Below are 21,830 nucleotides of genomic sequence, written 5' to 3'. Positions count from 1 at the left end.
ATGATGGTCTTTTCCCCTTAACTTCACTGTTGCCTGACTTGACGTTGCTTCAAGTTACCTTAGGCAACACAGCACTCCACTACCTTTTGGATTCGTTAAATGGTTTCAGAGCTTGCTGTAGCTTGTTGCATTTTTAATCATCAGGAAAACTTCTGGATGCCAGTCTTCCAGATGATTAATAAAAGAGAACTCAGATAGCCTCGCAGTGAGATGCAACTACAAAAAACCAACCTGAATCACTCTCCAGTTAGCATTGCAACTTTTCCTCCAACGCAAATCAGAATTTCGCTTTGCCCAAAACAAAGATGGTCTCCCTTGGAGTCACCGCCCTTTCCACTGCCGACCAATCGGAACGTAGGATTCAAAGCCCAGCCCTTCTCACTTCCGCCTGCTCTTCCGGGACTTCTAACTTCTGTCAGTGAGTCGCCACCGTCCTCCTCCTGGGGACTACCTGGCCTCCCGGGCGGCGAGGCCGAAGGCGGTGGGCTGGATGAATGCGGCGCGGACGCTGCGCGTTCCGGGCCGCCACGGCTACGCCGCGGAGTTCTCCCCGTACCTGGCGGGCCGCCTGGCCTGCGCCGCGGCGCAGCACTACGGCATAGCGGGTGAGCCCGGGCGCCGCGCCGCCGGGGCTGGGGCTCGTGGGGAGGCGCCGCCGCCAGGGGGCAGCAGAGGGAGCGGCCGCTCCGCTCTCCCCGCGGGCTAAGCCAGGGGCTCCGTGTGGTCCCCACAGCCCCCTGACGACGCCCACGCGGTGCACGCCCTGTGCGGGTGGCGGTCCGACTGCCAGGGATTGCCGGACATCGTGGGTCACCCCAGTGCTGCCTCCTGTTCACAGGCTCCCACAGTCAGCCCTTGAGGAGGACGTACTTCCCAGCGCCCGGAGGACTCAGGCAGGGGAATCATGAGTTCGCGGCCAGCCTGGGCTACTCTGTTAAAAAAAAAGTTAGGGGTAGCAAGTTGTGTCTTCACCTTTTGTTGTCTCCCGCAGAATGCATAAATTTGCAAGCAGTTAGAGGCTCAAGCTCTGTTCAGCTGTGGACTAGGTGGAGAGACAAAGATCCATTATCAGTGTGCTTTGTTTAATAGCTTGTTATTTCTCAGTCCTGGGGACTGAACTCAGGCAAGCCCTCTGCCACTTGAGCCAGGGTCCCCCCAGCCCTGTTGTTTGTGTTTTGTTGTTTGAGCCATGGTCTTACTAATTTTGCCTGGGCTGGCCTCGAATTCTCCATCTTCCTCCCTAGAAGCTGGGATTACAGATTTATAGGTGCATACCACCAAATCTGGCTAAAAAGTTGGTATTTTAAAACCAACTTTAAATAACCATTTACTGGGTTTAACAAAGAAAAAAGAAAGAAAACCCACCATACTTGGCTTCAATGTTGCTTCTATTTTATTTTTTGCAATTACTGACTAGTTCATGCCCTGGCTGTTTACTCACTGGAAGGATATGTAGCAAACTGTTAATGTAAGCAATCCATAATATTTGTTTAGTCCTATAATAGAAAACATGTGGTTTCTACAACTCACAGGGAGGTACCTCCTTCCTTATATTTTCTTTAGTAGCTCTTAGCCCTTGCACCTTCAGGTTTACAATGCTTGCCCACCAGTTAGGTTGAACACTAATGAGCCTGTAATATACTACTTTAAATCTTTTGCAAAATCTCCTTAAAAGGAGTTGTCTTTTTAAAAATCAGTCATGTTTAAACAGAAGAGTTCTCTCCTCCCTCCCCATCTTGTAAATGTAACTTTTAAAATACATTAGTCCTTCAGCAAAATCATTTATTGCTGGTAGATGAGTAATACTAATACTGTTTTTAACATTTTGTTGCCAAGTGTGTGGTATTTCCTCTTCTACATTTCATTTTAAATTCCTGTATTCCATATATTTTTCACTTACTGCCAAGGCAGGGCGGTTTAGTAGAAGGATCACAGCCTGAGGATATCCGTAAGCCTGAGGAGCCTCTTAGGAGGGGTGATAACACCAACTTGGAAGGTTTTTGTGCCTGGCACCTGGCAAGCTCAGAGTAGGTCCTCAGGTGTTTCTTCCCTTGTAGAGCTGGGTCTGGATTCTAGAGGGTCGAGATGGTAAGTTGAATATTTAATGATCAAAGCACAATATGAAATTCTAAGCCTTTTGTATCTGTGGTCCCAATAACTTGGGAAATTTGTGGTAGTAAAGTGAGGCACATAACTTCTTCAGTCTTGGCTGTTCTCTTGGCAGCTTCAACAGCATGACCTTAGTGTTTTGTTTTGTTTTTTTCTTTTCTTTAGGTTGTGGAACCCTGCTAATATTGGATCAAAACGAATCAGGGCTTGGGATTTTTAGAAGGTAAGGTGGCTCTAATATTAAACTTAAATATATTCTCTGTTGTTATAAAGCTTTAATAGAATTAGTTTAAGATCTTTTTGCTCAATAAGATCTTCTGCTCAATAAGATGTTTTAATTTTCAATACAAAAGGAACTTTAGCATTTACATAGTATAGAAATGATTTCTGACATAAAGTTGTGATTATGTCACATTTCTTCTCAAGCTTGTTTTTTTAGTGTTCACTTTAAATGATAAAATTCAAACTTATGGTGAACTAGTTAGTGTACAGTGCACATGGCCTGTCTTTCTTTCCTCAGACAGGAGCTAATTACTCCCCTTGTGGATTGTCAAGCCTCTCCTCTTTTGTTTCCGTGCCTGTTTTTCCTATGTGACTGTTGGACTTAATAATTAATTAATTAATAATTCTATCAGAATTAGTCAAAGGTACAGCAAAGAAAGGAAATTCTGTCAGAAAATAACTACATGTTCACAGCTCGGGTGAAGTGCATGAGTGTTATATAGCTCAGGTGATACATTTATGGGGAAGTTTAAAATTTCTGTTCTAAATTAGTATTTTCAAGTGCTGGTCACAGAAGGCAGTGTCACAGGTATGACAGCAGGCCCTCATGTAAATAACTTCATATTGGTAGTTGGGAAACCCAGTTTAAAAAAAAATTTTTTTAGCCATATTGGGGATTGAACTCAAGGACTTGCTTGCTAGGCCTTTTTGGTTTAGTTTTTTTTTTTTTTTTCCAGGTAAGGTATTGTGTTTTTTTGTCCAGTGGGCCTCAGAGATCCTCCTATCTATAACTCCCAAGTAGCTGGGATTATAGGTGTGAGCCACATGCCCTGCCTGGGAAATCCAATTTTAATCCAGTATTGCAGTTTTCTTTGTGTATTACGTGGTCTATTCTTTCAGCTTTCTGATTATTTCTGATTCTTTACTTATATCCCACAATTGTGAAGACCACATGGAATAATGTGTGTTAAAATATATGATAAACTAAGAAAAGGACCCCATAACTGTAAAATTGTGATTATTCATTCTTTTTTGTTCTTATTGTTCAGCTGTTTATATAATTCTTATTCTTCTCCTCTTCCACCACTTCCTCCTCTTTCTTCTTCTTTTTAATTATTCTGGTGTAGCTTTGACTGGAACGATGGTTTGTTTGACGTGACCTGGAGTGAGAACAACGAACATGTCCTTGTCACCTGTAGTGGTGATGGCTCATTGCAGCTCTGGGACACAGCCAAAGCCACAGGACCACTACAGGTCTATAAAGAACACTCTCAGGAGGTAGGAAGGGAATCTCTCGGGACTGTTTTTCTTTCTTAGACTTTAGTTGAAATCTCTTTGCAGATGGATACGTTTAAACTTTAATGTTTCTTATACATATTAGATGTCACTTACAGTTATTATTCATGCATAGATAGCTTAAGGAGCTGGGAAAGAAAAGAAAAGGTCAGGCTTCTTGTCAGGCAATGAATGTGCCTCCAGTAGTGGAAGGTGGCACCATTTCCTCCATAGAGGCCCATGGCTTTCATTATGACTTGGGAAGATGCCTGCCATGCAAGCTTTAAGGCAGGAGCGGGGGTCAGGCTTTGCACAAAGATACCATGGGATTGTCCTTAGGCTTCAGCAAAATTCCTGAGCATTTTCAGAATATATTTGAGCAACAGCAGCAAATACTAAACATGAGTCAGTGTGCCATAGAAAACTTAAATCTACATCTGGTTTGTGTGTCTAATTTTTATGTGTGTATGTGTAGCATAGGAAATAATTGGGGCTTTAGTTATACCAAAATACATACATATTTTAAAGGAACATGATAAGGAAGACTTTCTCTTTTGGCATCTTACCTTAAATATTTTAAATTTTTCCTCAAGGTAGCAATAGATCTTTCCAATGAAAACTTGCAAATTTACTTTCAAATTTTTATCTGCCAGAGTACCTGTCTCATACTAGGCCATCAATAAGTACTTATCATGTGTAAGAATGTTAATCTTTTATGATAAAAGACTAGCTATGGAGGGTTCCAATTATCATTTTATAGTTATAACTATTGGGCTAGGGATGCAGCTCAATGGTAGAGCACTTGCCTAGCATATGTGAATGGGTTCAATCCCCAGCACTGCAAAACAAACAAACCAATGACAAAAATGTTTCTGGGTATAGTTAGAGCTATTAAAAATTAGTATTTCTATGATTTGTACTAAATATAATGAAAAATTTTACTCTTATTATAATCATGTTGGCTGTTTGAATAAATGTAGGGATCACTACATATCAGACAACTTTGGCAAAGGAGGAACTTTAGTTTTAGGCTATTCATTGAACAGATTCCCACAGAGCAATGTGTCCAAGATTCAGACATTTTTTGGAATCTTCATGATTTCTGCTGTGTTATACCAGTTGAACTACAAATGACTTAATTTGTATATATTCATTTTGTTTGTATTTTTTGAGCCAGAGTCTTGCTGTGTAGCTCAGGCCTCAGACTATGTAACCCAGGCTTCTTTAGAACTTGAGATCTTCCTGCCCCATCCTCCCAAGTGCTAGGATTACAGGTATGTGCCACCATATCCAGTCATAATGTTTTTCTTTTCTTTTAAAATATTTGTCCTCTTAGAAGTTCTTTTTCTTAAAAAACTTTCTGCATTTCATTGTTTTATTTTTAAATTCTATGATGGAACTAATAGATCATAAAATAATATAACTAGTTATATTATATTGGTTTAATGTTTTCCTTTAAGTCAACTTTAAATTGTTCATTTATTCTAAAATAAAAATGCTCATGAAATCATAAGAATGATAGCTAGTTTAGTGTGCACATTTGTTTTTAATGTATGTAAAAATAAATACACAGTGACTAACATAAATGCATGTGTGAATTTAAAATAATTTCTTGTACAACCAGTGGTGTGTACATGCTCTCTGGGAAGTACTGTTCTGCAGTGTCCCTGTTGGGTATCCCTCAGTCTTTACTTCATCTCAGTGAATAGGAATTTCACTATCTTAGGAGATAACTTGCTTCACTTTTAGATTCCTCTAATGGCTCAGCAATGTATTAGATTGGTTTTTGGGGTATTTTTTCTTTTTTGCTCCAATGCTTTTCTTATGTCCAAGCCTACCTTCTTTAGCAACCAACTGTTGTTTCACATGGTTTTCTCAGAAATGATAAGACTAAGTACACCCTTCTTATGCTGGAGAAGCCTTGAAAATAGTCACCATGTTCCTTTCAGTCTGCCCTCTTTCAGACTGTGCATTTGGCATTTCTTCAGTCTGGCCTCAGATGATGTGGTCTCTACATCTTCACTCTCCTGGTAACCATCCTTTGATGTTCTCCTGTTTTTCAGTGTCTCTTTTAATGTAGTATACTTAATCTATTCCACAAATGTGATTATCAGTGCTGAGCTATATAAGACTGCCACCATAATCTCTAGTTTTGGTATTCTCTGAAATGGTCATGCATTTTCCTCAGCCTTGTTATAGGGCTGGGTTACTTTGAGTTCACTACTAAGTACCTATATCTTTTATTACTTGAACTGCTGTTGTTAAACCAGGTTTATATTCTATAATTATGAAACTGTTTTTTTAAGTTGAAGACATACTTTATTCTATATCTGTTCTGCAGATTACTATTCTAGATTGTCCTTCATTTTCTTTTCAAATGCAATTTCTGATAAGCATTTATATCAGTTGTCTGTTGGTGTAATAAAAAACTCAATTAAAAGTGTCTTTAACAATTAGATTATTAGCCAGACATGGTGGTGCACATCTCAAATCCCAGCTATTCAGGAAGCAAAGGCAGGAGGATTGTAAGTTCCAGGCCAGCCCACGCAAAGGGTAGTAATGAGAACCTGCCTCAAAAACAAATGAAAAACAAAAGGGCTGGGGGCTTATATAAAGTAGTAGAGCACTTGCCTAGCATATGCAAGACCCTGGGTTCAATGTGCAGCACTGCAAAAAAAAAATTAGAATACTGTTAATATTATTACATTTTATTAATTTGCTTGGTTATGTGAAATAATAAAGATTACCTTTTCAGGCATTTATTACAGCAGTACCTCATTTATTGATACTGACTTCTCTTAGAAAGTTTGGGCTGCTAGAGCAAAGTACAATAAACTGCGTGCCTTATAAACAGAAATTTGTCACAGTTCTGGAAGCTGAAAGTCCCAAGATCAGGGTGCCTGCATGCCCAAGTTCTGGTGAGAGCACTTTCCAGGCTGCAGGTTGTTGTCTTCTCATTGTATCATCGCATGGTGGAAAGGAGTCCCTTTATAAGGACACTAATCCCATGCATGAGACTCCACTTCATGACTTAATTAATTACCTCCCAAAGGCCATGCCTCCCACTAGCATGAGATTGGTGGTTAGTACTTCAGCATGTGAGTTTCTGGGGGATGATTCAATCCACTGTATATACCAGATACTAAGGAACACTTAAAAGGGCTTCAGGTCAATTGAGAGTTTAAGGAGTTAACAAATATTTATTGAGTAAGTTAACAAATGAATGAGATACTCAGTTTCTTTATTTTCACCAGTGTGTTCAGAGAAGCTGCACTATGAAAGAACAATAAACAATGGGCATTTTTTCCCAGAAAAAGTATATAATAAGGATGAACATTATGGTTTTAGCCAACCGTGGGTGTGAGTCTTACAGTAACTTAGTGCTGTGTGCACTTGGATAAGTTTCCTTTCTTTTTTTTTGTTTCTTCATTTGCAAACTGAGCATAATAGTAGGTTTTATCGAGGGTCAGTGTTAGTCTCTCTCACAGGAGAAAATAGCCCATGCTTCTTGTTCCATATTTTATGATAAAGCTTCTCTGAACACACTGATGAAAAATAGAAACTGTCTATGCTCATTCACTTTGTAATATTTTTCTGTTTTTGCATTCCTGTTACAAATTTCAGCAGCAGGCTAAGCCAGAGGCATTTCATGGGCTCAGCTCAAAGAGATGTACTGGGCTCAGCAATCCCCAGTTAAACAACAGGGAAGAATCTGATTCTTGCTGTGGTTAGTCACATGTGAGTAGAGAGGAGCAAGAGGGTGAGCTGAAAATTTTGTTTCTCTACTCCCCTACTTAAAGCATTGCTGTCAAGAATGAGTTAAAGTATCTTTAAAGATGCTGTGGAATTGATTTAATATTTCAGTTTCTCATTTTCAGTTTTCTTATTACAATTTGAATAGTTGGCTTATCAGTTTGTTGGAATTTTTAAAATAAGTTTTGTAGTCCATTAAAGTTTTGAACATTTCTTATAAAAATTAATTTTTGAACTAAGCATGCAATTCTTAGTATCCTGTTGTAGAGAAAATGTATTTTGTACATTTTGTGGTACTAATATGCCATATGGTTTAGTATTTACTTTAAAAATGAATTAATTATTTTCCCTTTGATAATGGTAGAAGCTGAGAAGTGTATAATGATGAGTGCCAATAAAAATATTAATATAGAATAACTCATTCATTCATTTAATACCAGCGTGGTCCCTTTAGATATGTAATTACGCTTAGAACTGCACAACTAAAGGGAATTTTTTTCCTCTTTCATCTTTCTCTTTTTGTTTCTTTCTCTTTTTCTCTTTCTTTCTCTTTTTCTCCCTCCTTTCCTCCCTCCCTCCCTCCCTTTCCTCTGGCTCTTTCTCTCCTTTCTTTCCCAGGACCTGGTGCGTGCTGGGTAAGCACTAGATCATTAAACTATAGCCTCACTCCCTTTTTTTCTTTTTAAAACAATTGCAATAATTAGAGGAAGCAAATGGACATCATCTGTTTCCTTTTGCATATTTAGATACACTCAGCCATTTAGAGTAGGTTACTACAGTCAGATTTTATTACCATTTAAAATAGCAGTTTAAAGTTTTTGTGATTATAGAGAAAAAAGGTTTTTTGTTAGGTACCAGTTGGGTTAATTCTCCCTTTTTGGATTTTACTGCCAACAGCATATAATATCTGTCTCCACTTTTCAGTTGTTAAACTTTAAAAGCATTCATTTTTTGGCATTGTTTACTATTTTAAAAATTGAATTTATATTAAAAGAGCTGAACCTGCCTATACTAGCAGTACATATTGTGTGCCAGGCATATGTTAGTCATTAAAGTGCAGGCATGAATAAGACTTACATACTCATCTCTAGTAGTAGTTCTGAACCATGGCAGCAAACCATTGGAAATAATATGGTCAGTGTTGAAATGTGTAGAAAGTACACAGAGCAACTGGACTGTCACAAAAGAGGTGCTATTTGAGCTGAATGGGCAGCTAATAGTTTGCTAGAAAGCCCAAAGGGAAGATCTTGTCTGATGGAGATGAGCCTCTGCCTAGATTAGGATCTGTGAAAGGGCTTACAGTTACAGTGTGACTGAAGCACAGAGTATGTATGGTGGATTAGTGTGAGATGAGGTATGGAAGGTGCGTAAGGATCATTTCCTGATGGGCCTCCAGTGTGTGGCCAGAGAGTTGAAGTTTATGCTTTGGAAATACAAGAGAAAAATGGATCGTATAAATTTGGGGCCACACCCTAGGCAGAAGACAGGTGATACATGGATACGTGTTGTCCATTTTCCACATAATCTACTTCTTCAAATGTTAACTGTCAGATGGTAGACTATAATTCACACACTTGAAATTTTAGTACTTAAAATAAGAAAGATGTGCAAATTCTTGTTTTAACTGAGTGTTTTTCAAACTTTGGTGCACAGTAAGCATTGCTTGGGGTGCTTTAACACATCTTCATGCCCAGGTCACAATGTCTGGGGGTTGGGGAAAGGGATTACTGAAAGATTCCCATGTGTAGTGTTTGAAAGCCACTGCTTTAACCTCACAGGCATTTAGTTTTAATGACCTCAATATGTATGTTGTCTAATATTTTGGGATTATAACAGTCAAAATGTAAATTAAAAAAACTTATCTTGAAAAATCATTATTCTAAAATTTTTTAAAGAAGAGAACAATAGTTTTAAATAGGTGAAAACTAATAGAATGTGGTTTCAAGTAGATGACTTTCATGCATGATTGCTGCTACTATATTTGTCATCTCTCTCATACACTTGGTGTAGGTGTCAACATTATGCCTGTCTCCAAACAAGCTAGTGAGTGAACCACAGGCAGGAATCACAACCCTGTGTCTCCTGTTTTAGAATCCATTAGGAAACCTATGTAGGAAAATTATGCAATTTTTTTTTTTCTTACTCTGAGGATAGGGTGCCACTATCCTGAGGATAGGGGGCTGGTTTTGAACTTGCTATGCAGCCCAGGCTGGCCTTGAACTTTGGAGGCTCCTGCCTCAGCCTCCTCACTGCTGGGATTATAGGTGTGTTGATAATTTTAAATATGAAACTAGCAATTATTTTTAGTTTTGTTGCAAGTTCATATGAAGTGGATTAATTGATAGAACTATTTAAATATGTCTGCATATATTTATGTTTTATGTAAGACAGGATCATATACTAATAAAATGTTTTTTAAAAAACAGGAATACAGACACATTGTTTATATTTGTTCTAAATATGTGGTTTATATATACAGATACATAAATTTCAAAAAGAAATAATGCAAAGACAATACAAAAACTAATAAAAATGGTTAGCTTTAAGGGTTACCTTTGAGAAGAGACAGGAAGAAAGCAGAAGAATGAGGACAAACATGGAACTAAGATTTCTTTACTTAGGGCCATTGAAATATTTTACAGAGTTAGAAATCACAATTTAAATCAGAAAGTAAAAAGCAGTGCTTAACAGTGAAAACAATCAGAAACTGATAAAGTGACACGTGAAATGGTACCATAACTGGGTATTGAAAATAATTACTTCAGTGATCTTAAAAATACAGTATTGTAATTGTACACCCCTAGTGGGATGGTTCTGGTAAGCAAAGAATTAGAAAGCAAATTTGAACTGCATTCATTTAAAACTCTTTTATATATATATATAATATATATTATATATATAGTAGGGTAAAACTTAACAATAATCATGTAAAAGTTTCTAATGAATAAAGTTTCTAAGAGAATAAAGTAGGTAAGTAGAAGCACTTAATCTCTAAATTGGAATGGCCCATATAAACTCATTATTTCTTTTTCTGTGTCTAAACAAGTTCCACATTTCACATTTCCTAGGTCTTTGTACTGTAAAGACAGAAGTAATGACAACTCTGTACCAGTGCTTAATCCTTGGTATCTAGGTTATAGCTTCTAAATACTATTTCCTTCTAAAGGAGCAGTTGTCTTTAGAGAAATCATTTATTCTAGGACTAGGTGGGAAGTATACAAGATGAATCTTCTGAGAGAAAGCAAGAAAGCTATGAGAGGACATTGGATTCATGCCCACAGCTTAGAAGAGACAACTTGAAGATGTTCTCATTGGCCAAAGATGGGACAATTTGAAGGGCATGAAGAATGATAGCAGTGAATGGAAGCACTACACATGTACACATGCACACAGACATACACTAATATATAGGTGTGTATATCTACATATATATTCACTCCTTACATGAAATTGTAATTAGAAAAAAACTGATAATCATTAAAGATTAATAGGATAATCAGCTCACTACTGTGAAAATTAACAAATTAAGGGAAGGAAACAAAACACTTACCTTGCCTTTTCTGTATAAAATTTTATTGTGGAGTAAACAAAAAGTGAATTAAAAAATTCTTAATAACAGAATCCTACCTAACATATGTAGAAGGAATAACAGAAAAATCACCATTTAGTAGCCCCTAATGAAATAATGATTCTTGGTGAGGGTCATCTGTGGATGCTAAAACCATTAATTTAAGATGGAAACATTCTCTGAACAATCAAGGATAACTAAAAGTGGGTCAATCAGAAATTATATGTCTGCTAATATAATAGGAAGCTAAAAAATTTGAACTGAATCTGATTAAGCCTCCAGATCTAGTTTCAAATTTAAAGGAAATAGGAAGGGTAGAGGAAGAAGTTAAATACCACCATGAGGAAACCATTAGGCACATCCAGAATGTAGGATGTTCTACAGGATGAGTAACTTTGTTTCTTCAACAAATGTATGTCATGGGAATGGGGATAGAAAAGGCAAGGGGTGAAAAGGGGAGAAGGGTTGTTCTGGATTAGAAGGGATTTAGGAGGCATAACAGCTAAATGTAAAATGTAATTCTTATTTAGCTATCGATACAAATAAAACAATTGTAAAAAAGATGTTTTTGTGATAATCAAGAAAATATGAATGGATGGTAAGTATTAGATGATATTAGGGGTCCATTGTTAGCCTTGTTAGGGGTGAAAGTGACCTTTAGTTAATGTAAAAAAGTCTTAATCTGATGAAGTACTTAGGAGTGAAATGATGCGATGTTAAAATTCTCTAGCAGTCAGTCAATTGGCCGATAACGTGACAGATGAAAGAAGATGGGCAAATGTTTATAGATACAGAAAGTGTGTAATGGTGCCTGGGGTTTGTTGTACTATTCTCTGTAATTTTATACATATTTTAAAATCTCCATAATAAAAATTTAAAGCTTCACATTAAAAGAAATATGTAGCCCTTTCTGATCACTCAGTAATTAAACATTAGTGTCCCTTTTTGCATGATACAAGTAAATATGAAAATTGGGAACATAGTTTTTATTTTACGGCTTTTAATTAAATAGATCAACTTTGTAAAAGGGTACTACTGTACAGTAGATTAAAAACGTGCTCTTTGGGAATTGGTTTCAGTAATAAAATGTCTTCTAGAACTGGTTTTGATGAAGTTCAGATTTCATAAAACAGCACATCTGTTCTATCTAATCATTTTCTTCCTTTTTGTCTTCTTTCCAGGAGCAATCATATCCTCAATTGTGTATTTATATTTTCTTTGCTTTTCTTTTTAGTTTTACTACATATATATGTAGTTATACTATTTTAATTATATTAAACACATACGTATTTTAGTTTTACAACATATGTAAATATATGTAGTCCTGTAGTTTTGTATAATTTTGACCTTGATCAAGTATGAATCAACATGAATGAATTGCACATTGTTTTTGTTTGTTTGGGGTACTGGCTTCGTGGTAAGCACTCTTTTTGAGCTGTACCCTAAAAAAACCTCATGTAACACTGAGTGAGGGTGATGAACTGCGGGAGCTATGAAATGTTGAAAGACTTTATATAGGAGAATGACATTAATCTGCATTTACAAATACCATTATTATTATTATTATTATTATTATTGTCATACTGGGGATTGAATTAAGGGACTCACACATGCTAACAAGGACTCTACCCAGTCCTCTTGCTTTTTGTTTGTTTTCAGATATGATCTCTCACTTTTGCCCAGGCCAGCTTCCAACCACAATTCATCTACCTGTTTTCTGAGTAACTGGGACCACAGGCTTTGCACTACAATACCTTGCCCTCTGGTTTGTTTTTAAGATAGGATCTCACTAACTTTTTTGTGTAGACTGACCTCAAACCACTATTTTTACCTCTTCAGTAGCTGGGATTACAAAATATTTTTTATGCAATGTAGATAATGAATTAAAAGAAAACGAGAATGGATTGGTAGAGCAGTTTAAAGGATGTTAAAATCTAAGTGGTTGCTTATAGTTGATGGTTGAAGTCTCTGACTATTTGGTAATACTAGGGTTTGAACTTAGGGCTTTTTACTTACTTTGCAGGCACTCTACCACTTAAACCATGACCCCAGCCCTTTTTACTTTAGGTATTTTTCAAATAGGGTCTCTTGTTTTCATGTTTAAGCCTGGGCTGTTCTGGACTGTGGTTCTCCTGTTTATACTTCTCTTGTAGCTGGATGACAGGTGCCACCATGCCCAACTTTTTATCATTTGAGTTGATGTTTTGCGAACTTTTTTGCCTGGGTTGGCCTCAAATTGTGATCCTCCTAATTAAGCCTCCTGATTAGCCAGGATTATAGGAATAGGCCCAGCTTACTTTTTTTTTTTTTGGCAATACTGGGGTTTGAATGCAGGATTTCATGCTTGCTAGGCTAGCACTCTGCCACTTGAGCCACACATCCAGTTCTTTTTGCTCTGGTTATTTTGGAGATAAAGTCTTGCTTTCTCATTGGGCCAGCCTGGACTGCAGTTCTCTATGCTTCCTGCTGCAGCTGGATGACAGGTATGCACCACCATGCCCAGCTTTTTCTATTGAGATGGGACCTTGAGAACTTTTTGCCTGGGGTTGGCTTAGAATCATGATCCTTTGATTTCCACCTCCTTGTATCTAGGATCAGAGGCATGAGCCACTGGCATCTAGTTTGGGCTTACGTATTCTTAATCACAGCCCTTTAGGGTATTATCCTGCCTGACTCTTTGCCCTGCAAGTCTTGCTCTATTCTTTACCTGAAGCCTTTTCTCTCAGATCTGCAGAATCTAGTCTTTTGTTGAACTCAGGTCTCTGCTCAGAGGTCTTTCCTAATCATTGTATTGGGAAGGAACCCTCTACCCTTGCTATTATGTTTTACTCTCCTTACTCTGCTTTATTTTTCTTTGTGGTTTTTTTAAAATATCAACTTGAAATTGTACATATATTTATAGATCTAAAATATAAGATCTATGAGTACTGGTCTTGTCAAATGTTTTAACCACCCCTTCTTCCATGCCTAGTCTGTAGTAGGGCTTAGTAAGTGAGCCCTTTTTGCTTTGCTTATTTTCAAATAGGGGCTCACATTTTTTTTTTTTTTTTTTTTTTTGCTCTGGCTTGCCTGGACTGTAATCCTCCTATTTTAAGAGTCTTATGTGGTTGGGATGACAGGCATGCCCTAGCACACTCAGCTTTATTGGTTGATGTGGGGTCTTACTAACTTTTTGCCTGGGCTGGCCTTGAGCTTTGATTCTCCTGATCTCTGTCTCTAGAGTAGCTGGGATTATAGGTATGAACCATCATGCCCAGCCTTATCTTTTTAAGCATGCTCTTCCAGCCTATTACGTCCTTTCCCATGTCACTAGTATTTTAAACACAGCAAAACAAAGTATTTATTGATCGCGTCACCTTTATTTCCTCCTTTATTATCCCATTTTAATCTCACAACCACGTGTGTCCTAGAGACTTCGTGCTTGCCACTTTGTTGTATGGTGAGTAAGATGTATGGTGGGCAGCAGTATTGCCTTTGGCATAGTTTTCTTACCTCCCATCTGCTGTTCTCTTTACACTGTATTCTCTCTGAGCCCATGGAGTCTCCTGTAGTGTTAAGAGATGAGAAGTCATGAGGTTTTGACTCTTGTATCACCCTGGAAGCGTGTAGAGGCTGTGGAGTCTGAGCTAGAGCTGTTAAGTCTTTAGTTAGTAGTTTTCTGTATGTACTTAGCAATGATGCAGGTTGTGAGGGTAAATTTGGTTAGATGATTTTAGCCAACAATTTGTTGAACATTTGTCTTATTATAATGAGCATAGATATACTCAAGACACAATGATTTTGTTCATGGGGGTGTCTAAAATCTAGTGGGCCTAGTAGTTATTTAACATTACTTTTAGTAAAATATGGTAAATGCTGGATTAGAAGTAACTATACGTCACTGGCAGAGTACATGGAGGGGTGTAAATGGCTCGCTGTGGGGCTTGTGAGCGGAGGCACAGGTCATAAAGGATGCAATGTGGCCACACCTTGAGAAACCATGGGAATTCACAAGTGGACAGGGGCTGTAAGTTTTTGGATGTAAATAATTCATGAAAACAGAATGGAATCAGTCTGGGCCCAAATGTTACTCCACTGAAGGTTGATACTGGCAAGGGCAGGTTTGGCTGTTGTGCTAAGATCAATGGAAAGACATTCCAGATTTGTTTTTAAATTTGTTAAGAGATATTTTATACATCTAACATATACATAGCACGTAAAAATGATATCGTTCGTGGATATCAGAACTCAAGATAACCAGGAAGTTCTAACTCAGCAGTACTCTCAAGCAGCATGAGTTAACTCTGAGTTCTGGAGGGGCGGGGAATGTGGCTCAGTAGTAAAGCATTCACCTAGCAATCTTGAGGACCTGGTTCGATGCCTAGATTCAGAATTCAGTTCTGCATCTTACTAGCTTTGGGAACTTGTACAAGTTACTTACCCTCTCTGGACCTTGTCATGTAATTTCTACTTTATGGAAGATTAAATGAGAAAAAATGCATAAAGTACTGATGAGAATATCTGGCATGCAGTGCTCAATAAACATTTTTGTTGTTATTAAAGTTTATTGTAGGTAGGCGCCAGTGGCTTTTGCCTGTAATCTTAGCTACTCAGGAGGCAGAGATCAGGAGGATCATGGTTTGAAGTCAGTCGAGGCAAATAGTCCTCAAGACCCCACCTCAAAAAAGTTCCTTCACAAAAATGGGCTGGTGGAGTGGCTCAAGGTGCAGGCCCTGAGTTCAAGCCCCAGTACTGAAAAAAGCAAAAAAAGCTTATTGTTATTTTTGACTGTTCACATCAGCCTAGAGCAGGAGTTGGCCAACTGCAGCCTGTACCAAGCCCAATGTTTGATTTGTAAATAAAATTTTATTGGAAAGCAGTCACACCCATTCATTGAAATGGCTGCTTTTGTGTGCTATAAGACTGAGTTTAGTAGTTATGGTAGTGACTAAATAACCTTAGAAAGTCTAAAATATTTAATGTAGGGCCCTTTATAAAAGAAATTTGCCATCTACTCTTTGGTCTTTTAGAAGAAGTTTAGAGGATAAAATCGAATTCTTTAGCTCTCACAATCGTTGATGGTTGCTTCCAAACTTGTCTCTTTTCCCCCATCCATTAACTATCACATGACCCAGCAGCACCAGCTTTCACTCCCTGCTGTTTACTGCACGGCCTGCTTTCTTCTGCTGGATTGTGGTCCCTTACTTTTCCAAATGCTCTTTTCTCTAGCATGAATATGGGTGGAAGGAGGGCCAGGACTAGGGTTCAGTGTGTGAGGCATTCACTTGGTACACAATTTAAGGGGAGCCCCCATAATCTATTAGTACAGTATTTTAAAAAATAAAAAAATGCAAAAACTCCATGATGTACAAAATATAAAATCTTCACTCTTATTTTTTCTAGAATCTTAATAATTTTATTTTAAAATTTTTTCAACTTTTTTTGTGGGGGAGAGGCAGGGTCTTGTCCTATAGCTAAGGCTGGCCTCAAAGTCGTGATCCTTTACCTTAGTTCCTGAGTGCTGGAGTTACAGATGAGTATCACCATGCCCTGCCTAAGCTAAGTTTGTCCAGCCTTACTGAAGTATAATTGACAAATAAAAATTGTATATATTTAAGATGTAAAACAATGTCTTAAAATAAGTGTGCCTTTAATAATGATTTCACAATCAAACTAATTAACTTATTGGTCACCAGACATAGTTACTATTTGTGTGTGAGTGTGTGTGTGTTGAGGACTCTTAGAAAATTTCAAGTATACAGTGCATTATTTTTAACTATAGTTACCATGCTGTATATTGTATCTCTAGAACTTATTTTACTTATAACTGAAAATTTATACCTTTTGACCAGCATTTCCTTATTTCCGACTCCCCTTCACCTTTATCCTCTAAGTTCTGGGAAACCACCATTCTAGTCTGTTTCTCTTAAGTTTGGCTTTTTTGGATTCCACATCTGAGTGATAATCATCAACATTTTAAATAAAGATAGGATCAGTATTACTGATTTGTACTCTGCAGACTATAACATCTCAGCATAGCACTGGTAATCGAGAGCAGGTAACCTTTGCTTAAGCCACAGCAAATCCTGTACACTCATACTTCCTACGTGTATGCAGGAGTTGTTTTAAGATTCAGAATAATGTGCTGGCTGATCACATTAATGACATATGCTTAGGTCTATGTCAGCACTGCCGTCATAAAGTATAATTATGTACACATTTTGTTGAATGTAGCTTACAGTAGTGATCTGTATAGTAGATATGGTAGTATATAATTTGTTGTGTGAAATGACAGAATGAAAACTATTTCTACAAATTTTCAACTGGCTCATTTTAAATGGTTCACTGACAGCAGAGAAACATTAATTAGAGTAGCAGTATTGGATAACTCAACCTGTTTACCACGAGATCTGAAAGATCAACTGGTTCCCATAAGCTTTTTCTAAGAAAGGCCAGATCAGGAAATTAATTGAATTTTAATGCTTTCTGATAAACATTGACTGGATAAGCTTTTTTCTATGGCTGGCTTTCTAATCTGCTTTGACATTCCTTCATGGTGTTAAAAACAGTGATTTGTTGGTAGGTTTAAATATGTATATTATTTGTAGAGAAGAAGGTTTGGAAGTATTCTGTAAAATGAGTTAAGGCAGAATGGAGTCTTATATGTAAGACATAAGTATAGAGGAATGGGCAAGATTTCTTTCCATTTATCAGATATCATATTGAGATGAGTAGGACTTTATTTGATTTTTGTTTTTGGTGGTACTAGGATTTGAACTCAGGGTCTCATGCTTGCTAGGCAGGTGCTGTACTACTTGAGTCACTGCTCCAACTTATTTAATGTTTTGACTAAGTAAATTACTTGTTCTAACTGACTATCACTGTTATAAAATGTAACATTGAACTTGATGCTGTCTTGTTTGTTTTCTGAATGCTTTAAAATGTTTTTAGGTGTATAGTGTTGATTGGAGCCAAACCAGAGGTGAACAGCTGGTGGTGTCTGGCTCTTGGGATCGAACTGTCAAAGTGGTACGTTAGCATTACTGTATTTAAAACAAAGACTGCTTTTGAGAGCATCCACTGAATTTTTTATTTTCCAGAGTATTCTTCTGTAGCTTTACAATTGGACAATTAATTTTCTTTTCAAAAATACACATTAAAACATCAGAATTTAAATTTTTTCTAGTCTTTTGGGTATAAACAAATAATTAGCTTAGCATTGATTACTTGGCCCCTTAAACACCATCTTGCTTTATACAAAAATAGATCTTTAAAATCCTTGAGATATGTATGTAATTTGTATGTGTACATGCAAATATATAGCATATTGTGTATTCAGTATATATAAGAGCATATATATGAATTTATCTATTAATTGATTTTTTTCATTTATTTGTAGTGGGACCCAACTGTGGGAAAGTCTCTGTGTACCTTTAGAGGCCATGAAAGTGTCATTTATAGCACAATATGGTCTCCACACATCCCTGGTTGTTTTGCTTCGGCCTCAGGTAAATAATTCTGAATTTACCAAAAGCCTTACTTGTAGTGAAGGGTGGCTTAGTTTTTCCCATTAGGTGGCACTGTGTACCATAGATTCAGAGAAAACAGAGGTGTACTCTTATTCTTTTGTGTTCTAAGGACTTTTCATTCTTTACCAACCTCTTGCCAAGAATTAGCTGAGGCCTAAATTACTTTTTAGCAAATCAAAGAGTAACTCCTAGTTTTTTGGTAAGGACATATTTGTGGATGGTAATATCACAACTGAGATAAGAAGTATATTTGAAAGAAAAGATCTTTTTGCAGGTTGAGATTGGAGCTGAGAAATCTGGCCTTGTGAATAAAAATTGTGTTCTTGGCTCATAATTGTAACTAAAGCTGTTGCAGTAAATCAGTGTACGTAGGAAACATAAAATAGAAGAAACTGTAGGGTATAGGACAGGCGGGCAAAGTATTGTTCTTAGATAAATGACTCACTGACAGTTTTTGTAAATAGAGCTTTATTGGAACACAACCATGTCTATGGTTGCTTTCATACTGTAGAATTAAATAATTGCTATAGAGACCTAATGACCCACAAAGCCAAAATATTTACTCTTTGGCTCTTTACAGCAAGTGTTTGTTGATCCCTGGAATAGAACCTTGAAGGAAGATAAAGAATTGGAAACTTTTGTACAGTTAGTTATTTAGGGAAGGAGAGAGGCAATAGCTAGAGGAGAAGGTAATGTGCTTCTAGTATTGTCTCCTCACTTAATTATTCAGCATCCAAACACAGGCAAGAACTAGGTAGGGCAAGTGTACCTTTCTTTCTAATAAATTGTCAGTGTCCTGAGTTGAATTATATTGACTGGCTTCCAAAGGAAATAAAATGTCACAGAAATCCTTTCTGTCAATTTATTTTCTTATAATTCTAAAAATTAAAAATAACCCAATGTCCCTGAATTCTGCAAGTATCATTATGTTGAAGACACTCAAATGGAAATCTTCAAATAAATTATATACAAACAAATATATCCATTTAGATTATGTAACTTTTTGAGATCCTATTAGTAAATAGTGGTGATATCTATGTATGGAGGCATAGTTAATTTAAGAAACATTTTGTTCTCTAATATGAATTAACAGCATTACTTTCTAAAATGAAGAACAGTAAATGCTGTCAAAAATTAACACGCTTACTTTTAAAATTCTAAATTGTCTTGCTCATAGTTTTATTGTCCATAATCTAAATTTAATCTTTCCCAAAATATCAAGTCTTTTGGGATGAGACCAATAATACATTTTCCTAGTCACATCTTTTTTTCTTAGGCTAAATTCTTTTTTGATCTTTATCTTTCTGTGGCACAGCTAACCATAAGGTGGATGTGTATTAAGTAAATAGTAGCAATATAAATATACTTAATTTGACATTAGCCCTTTAACATATATATATAATATATATATACACACACACATGCACACACACATATGTATATATATAAAACTAGAGTTAATCATCTTTTATGGTTTTAATTTAATGCAAATGCTTGTTTTACGCTTGTAGTTAGTCAGGTCTCTAAGATGGCCACAGTTCACTTTAGTAGTTCTAATTTTATCATTTTATATTTTTTCCATTGGTAAAAAGCCCAATGCAGAATCTTAGTCCAAGTAGAATTAAAATTTTTATAAAAGTATAAATCAGATTCACATTAGCATAATTTTCCTCTAAAAGAGGGATCCCCTTTGGTCTTATATCCTATAGTTTTAAAGGGGTTATCCATTTCAAATCCTGGATGTAATTAATGATGTTGAATAGCTTGTGTTTCCCTTCCAGGGAAGGCATGTCTGCCTGAACCCTGGTTGGCAACATTTACAACATGAATTAAATTTAATAAGTATAATTTTACATACTTGGAAAAGTATTGGTAAGTAAAAGTCCTTGAATTACTGATCAGTTTTAAAAGATTCTTTTACTGGACTGGGGATGGGGCTCAAGTGGTAGAGCACCTGCCTAGCAAGCATGAGGCCCTGAGTTCAAACCCCAGTACTGTCCAAAAAAAATTCTTTTATCTTGCTGTTGTATGTCGTTTTGTTGATATTATTTAAGGTTCTAAAATTGCCTTCATTTGCCTGCATTCCTCCCTTCCTTTCTTTTTTATATTTTGAATTTGAACCTAGAACCTTGTAGAGCTAAGCATATGCAATCATTTTTTATGCCTATGGCCAAATATAAAATCTAGTGACAAAATCATGAACAACTGCATCTATTTAATCAGACAGAATTATATGTATTAGTCCTTTATTTGGGCTGTGTCAAAATAGCTCTTCCTTTTACATTGACCTTTGTATAGCATGCATATACAGTACTGGATCTGGATATTGCATATAGAATATTCAGTATATGAAACTGAATAGCAGAAAAGATTAATTATAGAGCTAGAAGTGTCATAATAGTCAATTTTTAAAACTGTACATTCTAAGTGGATTATATGTAAAAGTGGTGTTTTATTAGTGGAATGACCATTTGCTTTCATAGAAGAGAGCATCTGTTTAATTACATTATCTTCATGTATTATGTTAGAAATATAGTGTTCATATCAGCCAGGACTTCTTTGTTAAAAGTGAAAAAAATTGTGTGCCAAACTGCATTAAGGAAGAAGATAAATTTATTTGCTGACATAGGTGCCAAATCTAGAATTAAGTATAGCCTTAGAGGCGTAGCTGGATGAAGAGCTCTTTCTTCTGTTGTGGTGGCTTCAGTATCAGTTACCATAATGATGGCAAGATGGCAGTAGCTTCAACTCCTACATTCTCTCTGGTTTCTGTCGGGTAGGAAAAGTAAGAGGTTCCCTTTCAGACATCTAGAAAAGCCTTATTTTCTTATTGGTTCTGATGGGTCCCTATGGTTGTTCCTGAACTAATTATTGTACCTGCGGAAGAGAAATGTGATAGTTTGATTAATCTAGGCCAAGCTTAGCACCTGTAATTGGGAGAGGGTGAATGTCCTATCTACACCTGCTGAGGATGGAAAGAGTGAATCTTGATTATGTGGATAGATTCCAGGGGGCCAATATTCATTATATTGTCTCTATACACATAAGGCTTAAAATAAATCAGAGGAAATTGATGAATCAAATCAAGCACTGGACCTGCTAGTTATAAAGTCCTTCCTTAAAACAAAATAAAAGAACCTTAATTTTTTCCTGTGAAATTGGATACAGAAAGACTGTATAGAATTCTTGAAAACTTGATTTATCAAACATTTTCCATTTTCTTAAAATACTCCTTGATGATTTTCAAATATTAGGTACTTCATAGGTTTGAAAAGATTTAAAATTTCTTTCACTCTGCAAAGATAGATGGATCTATGTTATAGTAAAAAGTTAAGGTAACTCTAAAACTCTTATTATGCCTTAACTATTTCAAGGGAGACAAGAAAATTGCTTAT

At 36.6% G+C, this 21,830-nt stretch overlaps 1 protein-coding gene across 2 annotated transcripts in view; it reads left to right on the top strand.

Annotated features, from left to right (window-relative positions):
* Positions 1-378: 378 nt before the first annotated feature.
* The window catches only part of Pex7 (peroxisomal biogenesis factor 7), a 63,228-nt gene continuing 41,776 nt past the window's right edge, over positions 379-21,830 (top strand). Inside the window, exons 1-5 of one of the 2 annotated variants that reach the window (XM_020180398.2) lie at positions 379-605; positions 2,275-2,332; positions 3,459-3,609; positions 17,858-17,935; positions 18,306-18,414. In XM_020180398.2, coding sequence (XP_020035987.2) covers positions 491-605; positions 2,275-2,332; positions 3,459-3,609; positions 17,858-17,935; positions 18,306-18,414 — 511 coding nt within the window. In that variant the 5' untranslated portion in view covers positions 379-490. The remainder of the gene's footprint in view (positions 606-2,274; positions 2,333-3,458; positions 3,610-17,857; positions 17,936-18,305; positions 18,415-21,830) is intronic. The other variant, XM_020180399.2, reaches the window with a different exon arrangement.

Source organism: Castor canadensis, chromosome 1, assembly GCF_047511655.1.
Source record: "Castor canadensis chromosome 1, mCasCan1.hap1v2, whole genome shotgun sequence".
NCBI lineage: Eukaryota > Metazoa > Chordata > Mammalia > Rodentia > Castoridae > Castor > Castor canadensis.
Note: the sequence above shows the minus strand (reverse complement) of the source record. Positions and strands in the feature narration are given on the sequence as shown.